The sequence below is a fragment of the Nuphar pumila genome, chromosome 8 (assembly GCF_984573655.1).
Source record: "Nuphar pumila chromosome 8, dmNupPumi1.hap1.1, whole genome shotgun sequence".
NCBI classification, from domain to species: domain Eukaryota; kingdom Viridiplantae; phylum Streptophyta; class Magnoliopsida; order Nymphaeales; family Nymphaeaceae; genus Nuphar; species Nuphar pumila.
In genome coordinates this window covers 107,378,223-107,397,782 of record NC_143256.1, presented here as the reverse complement: position 1 = coordinate 107,397,782, position 19,560 = coordinate 107,378,223, and the positions used below count along the sequence as shown (strand labels likewise).

The 19,560-nt window shown below is 36.4% G+C and overlaps 1 protein-coding gene across 6 annotated transcripts in view; it reads left to right on the top strand.

Moving 5' to 3' along the window:
* LOC149830144 (Peptidyl-tRNA hydrolase II (PTH2) family protein) overlaps positions 1 to 13,296 on the top strand; it is a 70,343-nt gene extending 57,047 nt beyond the window's left edge. Inside the window, exons 5-9 of one of the 6 annotated variants that reach the window (XR_016433635.1) lie at positions 539 to 616; positions 763 to 835; positions 12,085 to 12,117; positions 12,677 to 12,778; positions 13,030 to 13,296. Coding sequence is in view for 4 of the 6 variants with exons in the window: in XM_090015714.1 (XP_089871840.1) it covers positions 539 to 616; positions 763 to 835; positions 12,078 to 12,117; positions 13,030 to 13,079 (241 nt within the window). In the remaining 2 variants the exon portion in view is untranslated. Of the gene's footprint in view, positions 1 to 538; positions 617 to 762; positions 836 to 12,077; positions 12,118 to 12,676; positions 12,779 to 13,029 lie in introns of all 6 variants that reach the window. The other 5 variants (XR_016433636.1, XM_090015716.1, XM_090015715.1 and 2 more) reach the window with 5 other exon arrangements.
* The last annotated feature ends 6,264 nt before the right edge of the window (positions 13,297 to 19,560 follow it).

Genomic DNA, 19,560 nt, shown 5'->3' with positions numbered 1-19,560 from the left:
AGGAAATCCCCAAGGAATAATGTTTTGTCCCAAAGTCTTGGGTAGATATAGGTATGGTTTTCCAGATTTTCTTGACAAATATGATTTCATTATCACAAGGAGCTTTCTCTATGTTTGAGAGCCTTGTCTTGGATTGTGATCTGCCCAAAGTATCCATTGTATCTTCTCTTAAAAGATCTTAGATTTTAAAGTTGAAATTTATGTCTCATTTGGAAGCTTGATTGTCCTCTAGAAAGGACTGGACATGTACTTTATTATAGCAAACAAAGCAAGAGGTTAGTTCAGGTATTGTGGATGGGGTCGTATATGAACACTTATCTTACAGCTTGGTCTATCATTCCATAAAAAAATTATAGATTTTTATTTAGATTGTTTAAAATTTTCTTTATTAGGTTACTCATATGATGCTTGTTCTTACATTATTTATGGTGCATTTTTTCTGATTAATTATGTGGCTTTTTCTCTTCTAATGTAGCTTATAAGATGAAAATGATTTGTGTTTACATTAGTAAGCTGAAATACCTCAAATTTCTTGCAGCCAACGATCCCTTTTGATGCAATGGTGGCAGTATGGTCAACCAAAGATTGTTGTTAAATGTAAAAATCAGCGTGAGTTGTAAGAAAATAAACTTACCAAAACTGCTCAGTCATTTTTCATATAGTATTTTGCATCTTATTGAAAGTCACCTATATTTCTGGGGTACTCATGTGCTTTTCTCTTATTTTTTGGCACAAAGTAATCTTTATTGCTTAATGCTTCAGGGATAGACTAAAGGAAGAAGCCGACAGTATTGGGCTTCCAACCTTTATTGTTGCTGATGCTGGACGTACCCAGGTCATTCCAAATTCATAGACAGAGAAATTTGCATATGCATGTTCAGATATCATTTACTACTATAGATGCCTCATTTCTGATGCTTTTAGTTTAGGATGTGGCACAATCAGGAGGATATAACTTAATACTTAAAGGCAATGTTTTTTCTTATGGAATTTCAAAATTCAGGAGCAGTTCAGTAGCACCAAATATTATCTACCTTTAATTATTTGACATTATATGTTTTTTCTATTTTTTACCGACTGTCTCTCCATAAACCTTTTCCTGAGTAACCTCCATGTCTAATCCATGTATATGAAAAAGTACACGAGTTACGAGAAAATGAGACAAAAGGATGTCCCAACTCACAGTAAAATGTGAAGAAAATCATGGTTGGCATTCTCGGAACTCGGTATCATATTGGCTGCATGTAACTTGGCGACTTGGGCGAGTCAAGGTTTTTTGTTTAATATATTAAAAATAAATAACAAATATATAATTTATAATACAAATTTTTTAAAAATTAACATATAAATGTGATTTATTATATATAATAATACATGCAATTTAGAATTTTATATAAATATGTATATAGTGACATATTAGACATATATTTCGACTATTGCTTTTTTTTTAGAGAAAAAAATTTAAGTTACATGTATTATGAAATATTGTTGAAAAACATGATGTGTTAGTTCACTATTTTAAATTGTAAAATAGAGTGATATTTACAAAATATTATGATATATTTGATAAAATGTCAATATCACAATTTAATCGTGATATTTGTATTCTAAAGTTGAAAGCTTCAAAAAATTGCATGAGTGATTTAAGATGTATTGAATAGTGCCATCTTTGGTAAAATCTCCCTTTCTTATCGTGATTCTATTATTAAATGTTAATATTTATCATTTAATTTATTAATTCTCTCTCTCTCCATTGAATGCTATTTAAGTTCCTCTCATCCATCGAGAACCATGACCAATAATAGAAAGCATTTTTCTTGGAAAGTGTCAGGAGGAACTTTGAAAAATAGAAAGTTTTAAATGCTTTTAAATTATAATTTGAATTTTTAAACAAAACCAATTTATCCTATATGGCAGTGAAAAACTGGTCTGAGTCGATGATAAACTTGGTCGAGTTTGGCCCTAACCTCGTTATATTGTTTTTTGACTCGGTTAAGGCCGAAACCGAGCCAACTCGGGCAAGTCATGAGTTGACTCACCAATTTTGCCAACTATGAAGAAAATCTGCAACAAGATACTTGGTGTGTAAAATGGCTGATTTGCCGGTACTCAACAGAAACTTGGATGTTGAGGTATGGTTCAAAACAGTTTGGCACCTTATGCTGCAAAGTTGTTTATAGAACTGGATTCCTCAGGACCTGGAGGGATAACCGGATAAACTTAAGGTCTACTGAAAACTTTTCCAGATGCTCCAAATAGGCTAGGGCTCAGTTTAGTGATTTGGTTTACATGTTCTCTATAGGCAGAAGGCCTGAATTATTATGTTGAAACTAGTAATGCGCTGGTGCTTTCACCAAATGAGAGAGAGAGAGGCTTTGGTTGCTATGATAGGATTTAACCAAAAGAATTGTCCATTCCTGTAAAAGAAAATAAATTAAGCATGATACCATATTTTCAAAAAAGGCTAGAGTCATATAATTTTTAATTTCTGTATGATAGACTAACTTATGATATAGATGGACAACTCCTTATATAATGCTTAGAGATGATAGTCACTAACATATCATTGTGCATTAATAAAAATTATGTCCAACATGGATTAGATTAAATTAGTTTGTGCACATTTAGTGTCCCTAGCTAAAACCGTTCATATATATTTGTAGTTTTCTTTTCCCCACCAATATTTTTGTAGTTTCACCGCCAAGCACCCTATTTCACGATTTTCCAACCAAAAGATTCAGCATCTAAAACCTAAGATTAGCATTGGATTCTTCCATATGGCCAGCAGCAACAACCCCATGAATAAGAGCATCCTAACATTAAAAAACAATGTTGTTTGTATCGTAGTGTATCGTACGACGTTACATATCGTTAATTCTTAGAAAAATGATACAATACACACTCATATCATGATACGGGTGTGTATTGTATCCGTATCGTACGATACAGACGATACAGTGTGTATCGTACGATATTGTGTCAGCGTACTTTAAAAAGGGCCGAAATGTAATTTCACATTTTTGGGTTTTAAACACCTATTGAGGACCAACTCCCTCATTTGTGTAGAGGCCATTAGAGAGGTATCCACGCCCCCTAGGGGCCGTGAGAACGATTTGGGGCCCGATCCGTGAGCAAGGGAGAGCGCTTTTGCGTTTTCATCAAGTAAGAGTGCATTTCCACCATTTTTCACTCGAGTGGGTTAAGGTAAAAAAACTATTAATATTTTGTGTTGTTTTTATGAGATAGTTGATGATTGATGATGTCTTATGTGTCTCATAGAGACATAAATGCTTCATATGTGATTTTATGGTTGCATTTTGTGCATTTCATCAATGTTCCATGTGTTATGATTTTTTAGAATTTTTTATATTTTTTTCTGATTTTTTAGATTTTTTTTTCAAAATTTACGATTTTTTAAGATACAATACAATATATATCTTATTCTGGGCCCGATCGATACGGGTTACGATATGATACAACCTTGTTCAAAAGAATTTCAAAAACACAGCCTAATCTCCCTTGATCCATATTGCAGTTAGACTGGAACTGTCTTTGCTTTTTTCAATGGCAATAACACCTTTGCAAAAAAAATTGCTATAAGGATAATGAATTAATAAGAAAAATCAACATACCTGAGGGGCATCTATACCATTTTCTGAAACTGAATGGAGCCAAAGGATCCTCCTACCTTGTCATGTATCATCTTTCCAAATCACTATTGGTGGAGAGAGAGAGGGTTTAAATGGAAGTCTGTGTAATTTGCATGAACAGTTATTATGGGAGAGTGGTACGCAAACTGACACAAACAGTTATGAAGGGAAAGTGGCACACTTAACATATTAGGGAGGCAGTTCTAAGGAGTGGCATTCGTGGAAAATGGAGAGAGAGAGGTCCACATTTTGGAGGCATTTTTATTTAAAAGAATTTTTTAAAGGTTAGTGCATGAAAAGGAGGGGGAAGGGACATAGAAAGAATGTGTCACATAGTGTAGAGAGAGAGAGACAGAGAGATGGGGGGGGGGTGGATGTTGTTTTCTTGTTTGGTGGAGAGAGAGAGAGGTTTTGGTATCTGTGATTTTGAAAAAGGTAAAAAATAGAATGAGGGAAATGAATGGGAAAAAACAAAAAAAAGAACAATCGGTTCAGGTAGAGAGAAAAAAGTTGGAAGAGAGCAATTTTAGATGGGCACATAATTGCTTCTCGAGTATTTTGAAAATAATATTTTCAAAAAATTATAATTGGCTCCTTAAAAATATCTGATTGTCTGAATCAGTTATTTATGGTGCATTCTATATGATAGAGATTTGCTTTATGGGTTCTGTCTCTTTCATCGACAGGTTTGGTGAGTGTATACCCCAGCCAAGTCTCTACTAGTTAAATGTTTTATATTGGTACTCTGAGTTGCAAATACAATCATGACTCTGTTAACTCCTATATTCAGTTGGACCATGGTTTGGGTTGCTTAGGAAGGAGTAGAAAAATATGCTTCTTTGAGAAGAAAGATATGAACTGGCTTGGCTAGGCCAAGGCTATCCCTGTACCATTGAGTTAAAAAGTCATTGGGCCCATACTCTAAGCTTGGATGGGTTCTGATTGTAACCGAAACAGGGCATAGCTCACTCCATGCATCAAGCAAAGTAATGTATTGTCAGTCTTAAACCTATCCACAAAGACTATAGCTTGATGCATTTAATGAACCAAACCTGCATTATTAGGATCAGTTTGATCCTAATATTTTTTATGAATATTTTGGATTTTAGGCTCAACCCAATCATCTCAAGCCTAAGTTACTGTTTGGATGGCACCGAAAACCAGGTTGAAGTCAACCCAGGTTTTGCACCCAAAACTGAGTTTGGTGGCTGTTTGGGTGCCACCAAACCAGATTTTGGTTTGGGCAAAACTGGGTTATCAATCCAGTTTTGCAAAAGAGGCTCCCCCCTTGTTTTTTTCAACCAGGTTGATCGGGAGGGGGGATTCTTCCTCTCCCTTCCTCCACCCCATTGTTGTGAAAATCGTTGAGGTGTAGCGAGGCGCTTCACCAAAAACTGAGGCGAGGCGTAAAGCGTAAGCCTCAATTTTTTTTAAACTTAAAAAAATTATAAAAGCTATCTAAAATTATAAATAAAAAAATGCTTTATTGATGCAGCAACAACCACCAAGAAATAATTTTTTTTAAATAAATACCGAAAAAATATGAGATTAACATGTAAAAGTAACATTAATGTAACGTGATCTATGTAAGTATCTAAGAAATAAAAGATGAACATTCATTCAATAAAAAATTAACATTAACAACCAAATGCATATTAGCATTAACAACATCATGTCATCATTAGAAAATGCGTATTAGCATTAACAACCAAGTGTTAATATATTTGTCCAAAACTCTTCAAAATGAAAGTGTTAACATTCACAAGTGCAAATGAAAGACCAAAGAAAACATATAAATGCCCATAGCCCTATGATATGAATTAGGGCCTAGGCTCTTCTTGTGTCTCATCATCATCAATATCTAAGTCTTCAATGTCATCATCTGAGGAATCCATATAAATAGGTTCTCCTTCATTCTTATTCTCTGACTTTCATCATTTGCACTTTCTTCCTCCACGTCCTCGGTCACTTCTTTTGCTTTTTTTTCTTTCGATAAAAAATTATGTATTAATTACTTATTTTATCTAATTAAAAAAAATCATTTATATTCATAACAAGGTAAAAGGAATATAACTTTACTTGGATCTCTTGAAGACCTGTCTTGCCTATAACTACTTTGTGAATGATGAGGTGAAGTGACTTTTTCAATAGGCATATGCTCAATGGCCCAAATTTTTTTTGGATGTTCGCACTCAAAATACCTAATATATTCAATTCTCATTTAGGGCTATGATGACTTTTTAATGATTCAACTTGAGAATTTTGAATTTCTAATTGTTCGATGACATATTCAAGACTAACATGAGTCTTAGAATTTTCTAACAACTCAACAAGAAATTTTTTATTTTGAACTTCTATCTTTTCAATGACACGTTTCTTGTTGACCCTCATCATTAGAATCCATCTTTTCAATTCTTATATTTTGCTCGAAGATGGGGTTATTAATGATATGTGTGAGGTCATTGTCAACATCCTCACATTCAAATGATGCTTCATCTTCTATGTTTTTGTCAACATCTTCGTAGATTGGATTGTTGAAGATAAATTGGTCCTCAAACATGGATAGACAACCTTCAGGATTCTCAACGAACAAAGGGTTGTCAAAATCGATATGAGAAAGTCCTTCACGATATTCTATGACATAAAGTGAAGAAATTTGGGACAATTCGTCGAACGCTTGATCGAAGATAGGTTTTTCCAGGAGTTCCTTGCAAACCTACTTAATCCCAATAATATCTTAAAGAAAAAAAATAGGGATTCATCAACAAGTTCACACATAAGAACGTCCTCAATTTCAGGTGAGGGTTCCTCTTCCTCCTCGTCGACCTCGTCGAATATGGGATTTTCAACGATTTTACGAAAATGCTCCTCTAGTGGTTCTTTCGTGAAGATACCCAATGCAAGGTTACCCACTTCACATTGGGGCTCCTGTTTTGGTTCTTCAAAAGTTTCAATCTCAAGATCATAGATAATGTCAAACTTTGGATCAAATCTTGAATCTTCTTCTTCTTGAGGCCCCTCGATGAATAGAGCTTTGCCACGACATGCAGTAGACTTATGACCGGGTTTCCCACAAGTATAACACTTGATGGGGACATTGAAACTAGTGGGCCTCACTTGGGATCCTACCAGTGTATTCTGACTCGCAACTCTAAGTTGGGTAGTAGCATTTGGGTGGCAATAGGGTGGGATAGGCTTAGCATTAGGAACCGCGGGTGACCACATCGCTTCAGAGTAGATATGGGGTAGAAATTCAGTTCTAAGCTTTCGTTTCATGTGATCCCATTGGACAATAGGATCCTTACCCTGACGAAAACGAGATTGTTTGAGCCATCTCCACTAAGAGGCAACTCGATCCTTCAACCTAAGACCAACTAACCCTATCTTTTGTGTTCGTGAATATCCATTATGTCGAAGCTCGTGTCCAACCATGAATCAACCAATTGGGATCACTAGGCAACACTGGATCTTTCTTCTCCACAACGTCTGAATCTATATGATCTAGACATATAAGGTCTTTGGTAGCCCTCATATTTTTATCTCTTAATTTCATATTTATATATGACAAAAACCAATGCATTCGTCTTTTCTTGTTCAAGTCTATTTCTCTGTTTTGTATGCACCTATAATTCAAAACATTGATAATCAATTATAAAATAATTAAACTTATACAAATGTATTTCAAAAATAAAATACAAAGTCACAAACCAATGAGAAAGTACTTCAATTCCTTTCACAGCCCGATGCACTACAGTCAAACTTAGAATTCAAATTGCAAAATTCATCAATTCAGGATTTTTATGCCCAAATGAACTCCACCAATTAGCTGCATTCAAATAAAACAATAAAAATTTGATAAAAACATTAAAAATGTCACAATTAACAAAAAAATAATAATACATAAACAAAATACTAAAAAAAAAAAACATAATTGCAAACTTACCAGGACTTTTAATTTTCTTGTTGTAACGATTGCCTCTATACCAAACAACCATTTGCCTTTTTAAATGCATCGATTTGTGTTGTAATTTTCAGCCGAACATTTGCATCAAACCAATTTTTCAACACAATCATAAAAGTCACTTATAACTTCTTCATCTGGGTTGAAGTTGTCAACATAATGAAAATGCAGATTTAAATAATAGGCAGCGGCATGCAAAAACTTATGAAGTTGCAAGTCTCATCGTCTATCAATGATGTGCCAAATAGGTTTATATTTTCTTTCAATATTGTCAAGGTTTGAAACAATTTTCTCTTTTGCTCTATCCATTGCGTCGTACAAAAATTTTATATCTGGCTCATTTGCATCCACTAATCGCAACACTTTCACGAGAGACAGTGTAACTTTAATTGCATATGATATGGCAACCCAAAACTTATGATCATTAAGAATATATAAAAAATGTTTCTACCATCGGATTTTTTATAGTAATTAGATGATCTAAAATTTGAAGACAATAACATCGACTTCAACTTTTTTCTTGTAGCATCCAATACTATGAAGCGTGAGATATGTTATTGCAAAATGAGTGACTGATAGACGTAGAAGTTTGTTCTTTTTTATTAACTTTCTCATCAAATTTAATACCCATGCATGACTATAGATATATCTTGTATTTTTTTTTGCCTTTTTCCACTGTATCTTTAAAAATTGATATCTTTCCAATATCTTCTAACATCATATCCAAGCAATGTGCCGCACATAGTGTCCAAAAACATGTTTTTTCTGCTGTTTAACATATTCCCAACTGCCATATAATTTGGTGCATTATTTGTAATGAATTGCACCACATTCCTTTCACCAACTTCTTTAACAACTTCTTCAAACAATTTACACAAATTTGCAACAGTTTTTTTCATGTTACTGATGTCAACAAACTTCAAAAATATTGTCCCAGATGAGTTATTCATAAGAAAATTAATTAAGTTTCTTCTTTTTTCATCCGTTCGACCATCTGCCATAATGTTGTAACCAATTTTTGGCCATTTTTTTTTTAAATTTCATGAGTACAATCTACCTCGTCCTTCAAAATCCACGTTCTGATCTTGTGGCAAGAAGGTGGTTTGAACCGTCACCTATAATTTGCAACAACTTCTACCATTAGACCAAAATATGGACTCTTGCAAAGATTAAATGATAGGGCATTGGAATAAAAATTTTTACCAATAGCATGATATATATTTTTTCTTTCCTCTCTTTTGAAAACAATGTTTATTGTGGTTTGTCATGCTTCTTTGTTCACAAAGAGGTCTATGAGACCACCTGTGCTTGTTTTTTCAACACTACATGATGTACTGGCTTCTTTGTTTACATTATCGCCTGTTGATGATCCAAAATAAACACTCCTCAATTTCGAACTTGTTTTGTTCCTCATGTTTTTTTTTGCTTATGATCTCTTAGATGATTATGAAAAAACCTTTTCACATTAGGTAAAACCACTTCGCACAAACGTACATTATGTTTCGTGTCAGATAAGTGATGTTTCAGCGTATAGATGCCTCTTGTAGTTTCTTTATGACAGTAATTGCAAATTACATGTCCCGTAAATTTAAGATCTTGATCAAAAAACTGAGACAATGCTTTATATAATCCAATGAATTCAGATTCATATTAAATAAGAATCAACATATATTACACAAGAATTCCAATTAAACATCCACTAGGAATTGCATGTTGAAACAAATTATATAACTGAGAAACTGATTATATAATTGAGAAACTAATTATATAACTTGAAAACAAATTATATAGCTGTGAAAAAAATGGATCATACATAGGCAAATGCAAATATGATCATACATAAATAAAACTAATCATATATAGGTAAATTTGATCATACTTAGGCAAATCTGTACAAACATATATATGAAAAATCTGATCATAAGCAAATTTGGACATATACATATGAAAATCTGAACATAAGCACATCTAGACAAACATATATATGAAATATCTGACCTAGGGTTTGCAAGCATAATGTCCAACTAGTTAAACCATATGTCATTTTTTATACAAGGGCTACATAAATTCTATATAAGCCATCTAAATAAACCTATACATGAATTAACGGAGTTGAACACCAATTATTCATGCTCTGCTCATGGCTCAGGTCATCAAGCTTATTTGACGAGCCCAAATGAGCTTCATCCGAGAAACAAATTATATAGCCCAAATGAGCTTCAGTTCACACATGCTTACACCAAAAGAGTTGAGCCATGAACAGGTCGGTTGGATTACCAACTCTACTTGCTCCAACATGGTATAAGAACCTAAAGCTTCATCTACTTTGATCAAGTTTCGGATGTTGTAGAATCTTCAGATTAATATTCATGAACTTACGGTAACTTTGAACCAAAAGAACCCAAACATATAGACAAACATATATATGAAAAATCTGGACACATGCATACATATTAAAATCTGAATATATGCATACATAGAAAAATATGCACACATACATAGAAAAATGCGTACCTTAATTCTTCTTCTTCTTGACTGGAGACGAGAGAGAGACAAGAGCGGTGGGAGAGACCGAGAGAGGCGGGAGAGACCGAGAGAGACGAGAGAGGTGGGAGAGACCGAGAGAGGCAGGAGAGACCGAGAGAGACGAGAGAGGTGGGAGAGAGCGAGTGAGATGAAAGAGGGCTCCTGACCCTAATTAGGGTCGGGGGACTCTCTAAATCTTTCCTAAATTTTGGTCAAATGGGGGCTTTGACCCTCATTTGACAAAAACATTGTGCCTCGCCCCGAGGTGTATGCCTCAAAGCGTATGAGGCGTACGCATGGTTGCCAGTTGAGGAGGCGGGAGAGGGAAGCGATACGGGAAGCGAGAGCGGGAAGCGAGGCACTTTCAAAAGTTTAGGAAGCGGGGAAGCGTGGGACCACTTAGGACCGATTCGGGAAGTGTCTCGGAAGCGTCTCGGAAGCGACCTAGGAAGCGTCTCAGAAGCGAGGGGGAAGCGAAAAAAATAAAAATAAAAAATAAAAAATACAAAAAATTTGAAAAAACAGGGGAAGCGAGGGGGAAGCGTAGGGGAAGCGTGATGGGAAGCGTGCTTCCCATTAAAGGGAAGCGCGTCCCCCATTAAAGGGAAATGCGTCCCCCATTAAAGGGAAGCGCACTTCCCAAAAAAGGGGGACACTTCCCCCCACGCTTCGGGGAAGCGCGCTTCCCCTTTTAGCTAGGCGCTTCCGGTAACCCTGGGCGTACGCCTCAGGGCATTTGCATTTTTTTTAGCGCCTCAAGGCACAAAGGCCCTCGCCTTTAGGTGAGGTGTGCTTTTTGTGCATTGAGGCGCATTTTTAATAATACTGGCCCACCCCCGCCACCTCTTCCACCCTTTTCTGTATCTGACCTGCCGAAAAATGTCCGAAAATCTATGTTTTTCTTTTTTACGTTTTACACAAAATGAGCGGCTTGGAAATGGCCGGCAGCCACTCCCTTTTTTTTTGACATTAGAGCAAAAAAAATGGCTGGCAGGTGGCTGCAGGAAAATGGCCAGCCAGCCTTTTTTTTTAATTTTTTGCCTAAAAAATGAGGGCTGGCCATTTTCTGGCTAGCCACCAGACGGGAAATGGCCTGGCCGGGCCAGCCCTATTTATTTATTTTAATTTTAATTTTGGGTGACCAAAAACCTGAAAATCAAGCTTTGTGTCACCCAAACAGCCTTTTAAGGCTGGTCAAGTTTGCCAGAAACCTGATTTTAAGCAAAACCTGGTCTTCTCATACCCAGGTTTTGCCCCCTGTATTTGCCAAAAATCTGATTTTAAGCAAAACCTGGGCTTCTCAAACTGAGGTTTTGCCCCATCTTTCAAATGGGGCCTAAGCAAGCACAAAATAAACCTGATCTGCTTGGGTGGACAAAAGTCAAAACTCAACTCACATGGGCACATTTGCGTCCATCATGAGGTTGGAGTGTATATCACTCTTTCCCATTCGGATGGACTGGGATTTTATTTTTGGAGTATTTATTCCTTTTATATGTTTGAAAATGTGAAATATTTTTAGCTATTTTAAGATTGAAACCACTCTAAATATAGTTTTTACTACCAAGAGAAGGGAGGCCAACCCAAATTGACATTTCCCTACAATGTGGAGACTTTTAGGGAGAACTTTCAAGTTATCATTTGTCATCACTATGGATTTCTCTGAATTCGTATCTTACAATGCACATGAAACTTGATTTATTCTCGTCTTCTGGTAGTGTAACACAGTAACAGCCTTTAATTATATTGTTGAGGTCTGCTTATGTTGTAATGGATATTCATAACTGTTTCTTGATATGATACCATGACTAGAAGATGAGGTACTTATGAGCTTTATAGTAAGATTTGTATTGTCTTTACAAGCTATAAATGTTGGTTGCCTAAACTGGAAATCGTGCTTCTCGATCATTGGTTTGTGAATGAGATATTTACACTGGCAGATATCAGCTGGGTCAAGGACAGTTCTTGCTATTGGGCCAGGTATATCTTTCATGCTATATTTTTCCATATTTGTAGTCTTCTTTACTGCATATGCTCTGAGTTTATGCTTATTATGCTACTTGGCATTGAATCATGTGTTGCATTTTCCAAATCTATGTTACCTGTCTCATCTATTTATCATTTCATGGCATTTATATTCAGAGGCCTGTAACTGTTGGCCATAGAGAATCTGACATTTAATATAGGTATCCACCTGTTTGTGTGTAGGCTGCATGCACATGCACATGCACGTGTTGCCTGAACTTATCATTTAGGTGCATTTTTCTTTATGGGATGAGTAATGTGCATCACAATGGATAATGTTGTTTCAGAAAAAAATGAACCAACCTGGAAAGCAGATTTTTGGTCAAAATATGGTTATCCAATATATTTATAGCTGAGGGAAATATGCACCCTTTGGATTCCAGGGATCATTGGACTATTGGCACAGGACTGATGCCAATCCATAGGGTACAAGATTTTACATGCACCCTTTGGATTTCACCTTTAGTTCCTGAGAGCCTGCTGTTGTTTTTATCAAATTTTTTTTTCAAACCAGAAGTTTTATTGGCACGTGATTGGAAAATTTCCTGACACAACCTGATGGTTTTCTGAAATGAGAAGAATATACAACAGATAAAGGATCTGACCTGGTGATCAGGTGAATCAACTATACACCCTTTGGGTTAAGATGAACATTATTGATTGAAATAGCAACTATGCTTTATTAGAGCAAAACCAGAACTTGTTTTATTCAAGTCAGTGCGACCCATGAGAAATAGATAATTTCATGTAGTAGTTTTACTCTCTTAAAATTGATTGGTAGATCTCTTGCATGATGTTTTGCATAGACGAGTGACATTGAAACCTGACAAAGATATTGATGATTATTCTCAAATCATTCTCGATCAGGAACTAAATCAACAGTGGATTCTGTGACTGGAAGATTGCAACTTCTATGACAAGACACCAGATTTCACCTGTATCACAACTAGTTGCTGTTTGTATGACTCAATCTCTGTTTATAATGATTCAAAGCCTTGCAGCAGCTTTGCACCATCTAGGTTTAGATTTTCATTTGCCTATCTTACCATGGACTAATATAATATAGAAAAATTAGTTCTGGTATGTGATTCTGAGGTCCATTATATCAAGAAAATCCAAAGTGCTTTGAACTGATCAAGATGGGATCATGTGTTTGTTCATCTTGGTTGTCAGTAACTAAGAAGCCGCAGTCACATTTACTTGCACAATTGTCTGATACTATGCCTATTGACAGTACCAACGGGCATTCTAGTGGGTAGAAATTACTGTTCTGTGAGTCCTGGCACCTCAAAAAGTATTGCCTCATGATACTTTTGAAGTCTGTTTCAAAAGATAAATAAAACTTCCATGCTTGACTGAAATTAAACAAGCCTTGGCCAATTTCAAGTGTAGATTCAGGCTAAACCTGCTACGGTTTCTAAACTGTCACATAGATATGACAAAAAGAAAAGTGGATATGCCATTCTTGTGTAATTTTCCGTAAGAAATAGTATGTAGGACATAACATGCAAATAAATTAGAGTATCCCTGTGACAGTTTCTAAATGGATCTCCTCATTCATGGGCACAGAACAGCTGCCAGGATAATATGCTCTCTCTCTCTCTCTTGTGGGGCCAACTTTGGGTTAATTAATCTAAAAACCTGTATACCATGATAATAAGCTTTACATCCACCAACTCTCAAATACAAACTAGGAAAAAATCAAAATGGAGCTGTAAAGGGCTCTGCAACGTCAGTTTTGTCAGGGTTTTCTTCTTCTGCAGCACCAGTGCAAACACAAAATTCACATGATTTCTTGGCCTTCGCTTGTGTCTTCCCGGGCATGTTACTCAGCATTTCTTTCTTTCCCAAGTCTTCCACTGGTTTCAACCCCTGCAGGCCACCTCCCCATGAAGAAAAAGTGTCAGTGGTTCATAAAATAGCAGGATTTTATCAGTGTCTAGCTAGGGTTGCAGGCTGCAAACTCGGTTTAACTTTTCTGAATAACTATTTGTGGGTAAGCACTTGGGGAAAGAGGAACTTATTGAACTCCATTAACTTGGCTATCACGCATGAAATATTGATATTTCAGGAAGACATAAATGTCTATGCAGCATCCAGCAATGAAGGTATTAAAACATACAGAATTAAATGAGTGCCTAATTTACATTACCAATCACGTATTAAGGATCCTCATTTATGTGGATTTCTGCAAATCTAGGAAATCAATTTTCAAGGCCAGCTTTAAGCACCTGTAAGCCTTCTGGTTATGGTTGCATTGTTCACCGAGTATAACATGCATGCAAAAATATTTAAAACATTTGGTTACTCGTTGGAAACCTCTTTGACTCCTGTTTTGTTCCTCTTTTTTTTTCTTCTTGAAAGCCAGCCAATGCAATGTAGCATGCCTGTAATTGAGTTATTAAATATCTTTTATAAATTACCTTAAAAGGTAGTTTCCAAATCAAAGGAAGAAAAACTTTTGAGTACCTTGGTGAAAATTCTTGTTGCTTCTTGGGGCGGCACCTTCTTGAGAATGTTGAGTGCTTGTTCCTGCATGAATATCTCATTCAGGGAAAGTATCTTCTCAATAGAAATAAATTGTGCTTTGTCCTCCTTGTGGGGATGATCAAGGAACTCTTGAACAAATTCAAAAGAAAACTGTGTATTGCTGCCTCACTAAAATTGCCCATAAATTTCTACATTTTCATTTATGATAATTGACACTAATATCTTCTATTGGCAAGGCTGCAAATGAACATAAGATTCAGAGTCCGCGACATGACATTGCCATGTACATGATACCACAACAAAGCTATTTGTCGTCAAGAAATCGCTATTTTGTTACAGGATGCGACAAAAAACAACAACGATATCTCCCATGCAAATATCCACTGAAGAAAGATAATTTCTAGCTCCAGGAAATAGCACTCCTGCCTTTCCAGCCATGTCTACATTATATGTTATTAACCATGGCAAAAATTTCATGCATGGACCCAAGCTGAATTATGCTTGTACTTGTTATGTGTGGCATCTTGGCCAAGTTTGTATTCCAAGGCGTGTGTGTGCATATATATATATATATATATATATATATATATATATATATATATAGAGAGAGAGAGAGAGAGAGAGGTACCCTTGCCATCTGAAGTTGCTTAGAGCACAAGGTCCTTGGTTCCATTTCAAGGGAGCAAGGTAGTGAATCCATGGTGAACTCCAAGACTAATCAAGAGAAGGAGAATGCACGTACATATATAGGGTTTTTCTTCTGAGAACTGTGTGGAATTGCACTATGGCTCATACTGACGGAATCGACTTAAATAGAAGTGGGGGTTAAAGCAATCCACCAAGTAAAGAGGGGTAACGCCTCCCTCCCCAAGATCCTCGTGTTAACCTTTTCTGGGGAAAAAACCAATTAGCACATTGGTTTGAATTTTGAATCCCAACGTCACCATCTTAATGGAATAAGAAAAGGCTAAAAACAAGCAACAGAAATCATTTGACATCTAGCCATCACCAGAAACTGCTAGTGACACATCTTAACCCACTCATATAGCTGCCTTTTGTAGAGGGAGATGTTTGTCCCATCTAGTCTCTAGAACTGATAAGGTCTTTCCTCTATGGGTTGTGCTGTACACGTTGGAGAGAGCTGCAGAGTAGTTGCATGGTGCAATACAAGATATAACAATTTTTCGTCTTTGGTTTGTTTCCCATGTCTTTCCTCATTCATAATAAGAAAAACAAAAAAGACAAGACTTGTATGTAGCAGGTGTAACTTGTCAATGTCACTAAATTGACGGGATACCACAAGTTCGAAACCCACAAGGAGCATCCCTTAAGACAAGGTCAAAGCTAGGTGTACGGTTGGCGATTTGGATTTTTTCTTGGCCTACCCCCCAAAAAAGGTTTCTTTTTTTGGCTAGGCCATTAGAAAACTCCCCAATCACCGATCACACATTAGGAGGCCTCTGATTGGCTAAGCCTTTGAAGCCCCTTTGTCCACTGAGGGAGGATCAGATGCAATGTGATTCCACACTTTTAGTGTGCTTGTGCTGCTGCACCTGATCACCCTGCATCTGTTGTTGGGCCTCACAGGTGAGGGTGATCAGGTGCAGCAGCACAAGCACACCAAAAGTGTGCAATCACATTGCATCTGATCTTTGCTCTTGCCCACTTGAGAGTGCACCCAACTTCGAGCTTGCTCTAAAACATAAGTTTTAAAACATAGCTTTTTTTTTTTCTATTTAATGACAATAGGTGAAACTGGTTTTGAAGTTTCCTTACAAATTGCAACACCAAAATTCCAGGTCCCAATCAAAGCAACATGCTGCTGATGGATTTCATCGAGTGATTCCACACTGTCCTACAAACTCCATGCAACTTGTGATATCTGTGATTGCCAAGGTGCCAAACCCACCAGGGTCATGATCCTAAACCTAATGTTAGTAGCCATACCAATATGCAGAATTAACTACCTGACAACCATGTTGAGATTGAAAGAAACATGAAGTTGTATGACATTTTGGGCACGTTTACATGCATCTCATGTGATTTAAGGCATGTTTGCTTGGCCCCAAATGTCAAACGGGTTCTTACCATTGTAAGAATCCTCCTACTCACGTTTGGCCATTTTCACATTCTTCTGCAAACATGTGAAAATGACTTTTCTGTGTAAATGAATTAATTGGAATCACATCATAGATGCGTAAATGACTCATTTACACATTGGATTCATTTGCCCACAAGAAATGTGCAAGCAAACACTAGAAATGAATATGAACCCGCATGAGAAATGAGTAACATGGCCCCAAATATGATTCCCAATCTCACTGCACCATTTTTTCATGTTTGATTGCACGCTAGTAATGGAATAAATATAATCATTTCTTATCATTGTGAGTCCAAGCAAATATGCCCTTTGAGTAATGATTTCTTGAGCCAGCTATGAGTGTGGAAAAATGCAGCCTTGAAACTATAGGATCAGGTTTGACCTGGACCCGGCACATACCAAACCGTATAGGGTCAATGTTTTAGCAATAAAGAACCAGAACCGATTAGAATCCAGGTAGGACCCGAAGTATGTGGAACCTGGTATGTTTTATGAAATTTCATACCAGACCTGGGTCTGACCCATTCCGATTAAGATCTGTGATTTTTTTTAATGTAACAAAGATAAAAAAAAAAGTATTATTTTACCAGATCTGAACCGGATCTAGTTCATGTAATCATTATAGAACCCAGGTATGGTTTTTCTTATGATAGACCCAATTAGACCCAGGTCCAGATCTGGTAACAGCACCTCAAAGTCTGGTCCATGTTTGGACCTACTGAGTCCGAACCAGATCCAACCCGGTGGCACCCCTACTTAAAAATTAAAACAGACAACTCTACCTGGCTTGCAAACGGGTCCAATTTGGGTTTGTCAAGGAGGATTAGACATTGGTTTTGACTTTTCATGAGCCGGTTTGGTTCTAGATATGGATCTGACTCAAAACACATGGTAGAGTTCCAAAATTTGATATTATTTGACCCCCTCTGATACTGGATCCATAAGTTGGTGTTCCTAACAAATAGATAAAACGGGTCAGGTCAGACCTGCATCGAAACCTATTTAATTATTGGATTCTGACTCGGGCTTGACCGAACCTGGCATATCTGAATCCAACCTGTTTATAAAACAGAACGTTATTTTTTATGGACCATATCTGCTCAAAATAGATCAGGTCGTGATTGGATAAAGATTCGACCCATTTGCACCCCTATCCACAACCTCTATCCTCTTTGTTAGTTCCAAAACTGGACATGATTTTTGTCCAACTGGCAGCACGTATGATGAAGACTTGACGCTTGTGTCCTCTATATCTTTAAATCACTAAAAATCTTTCTTCCAAATCTCCTTATGTTGGCTTTATCATACGATTATCTTAGACACCCTAATGACTACTCGTTAAAAACAATACAATTGAAATACAATAACTCAGGATTAAAGGCAGCTCGGACAATAAGTAATTTACATAAAGGCATTAGTGAATTTATATTTAGTTGCCTCAGTTCGTACGTATTTACAGTAAATAGCTGCATTTTTAAGAAACTCCATGTAATGTGGCCAGTGTTACATCCGCTGACCATTCATTGCAGCTTCAAAAATAAATAGAAGGGAGCCAGAAATCCAAATTAGGGTGGGCACAATAAATTATATATATATATATATATATATATATATATATATATATATATATATATATATATATATATATATATATATATATATATAGAGAGAGAGAGAGAGAGAGAGAGAGAGAGTAATGGGTCTCTGCTAAACCATTTGGTACTATTTTTATGCGTTTCCGGCCCTATAAATGTGTTGTGCATGGTTGATTCACTAAGAATCCACACGTGGATCATGTGTTTTTGATGAAAAAAATATGTTTGGAGCCTCGAAAGTTTACAAAGACTTTGGACACAACCTTGATTTTTGAGTAAATTCCTTTAAAAATAAATTCGAACATTTTTGGGCCAGCAAACTCTATTTTTGAGGCTGAAAATAAATTTGTAATGACATTTTGATGAATTTTTTACTTTTATTTCATCTAATTCGGGTTTGAATTGGCTTCAAAACACCCTTGGCAAGTTCTGAGAACAATTCAAGCAATTTTGGGGTCCTGCAGGGTTTTTTTTTTTTTATCACGAGAGATATATGTGCCCTATCCTATCTTGACCAACCAGGTCAACTGCATGAGACCCAAGTTAGTCTCATGCACCTTGACCAAACTTTGACTAAGGTGGGTTTTTGAATTATTTATTATTGAGAGGTGATTTGAAAAGAAGAAAAAGTGTTAAAAAAATAGAAAAGTGAATTCAAAACCACCTCACCTGGGACCCATGCATGCAGAGCTTAGTCTGCATGTATTGGCCACCCTAAAAACTCGTGCAATGGGCTCATCACGAACCCACTTGAAGTAAGTAAACCCTCTTGCTACCCATCTAGTTCATTTAAGAAAAAATAAAGAATAAAAAAATTAAAGAAAATAAAGTAGCCTATCTCACCTTAGAGCTTGGTTTGCATGCATTGGCAGTGCTACTCTCACTTCTTGCCGCCCAAGCTAGCCATAAACTAGCTAGCATTAAAAAAAAATTCAAATGAAAATGAAAAAAAAAGTCAAAAAGGAAATTATGAGGAGGGCGTTTTTGGCTTAGAGAGGGGGACATCCTTCTCACCTCACTTTCCTCATTCTCTTCTCCAACTCAACTGTCTCTCTTTCTCTCTATCTCTCCCTCACTCTTTTCCCCCTCACACAACCATAGTTTTGCTTTGAAGCATTCGGATTTGAGCGGTACCACACTCCAACCAGTCATTTTTGGTGCAACGATGGAGGATAGATTCATTAATTAAGGATTTTCATAGTTTTTAGAGAT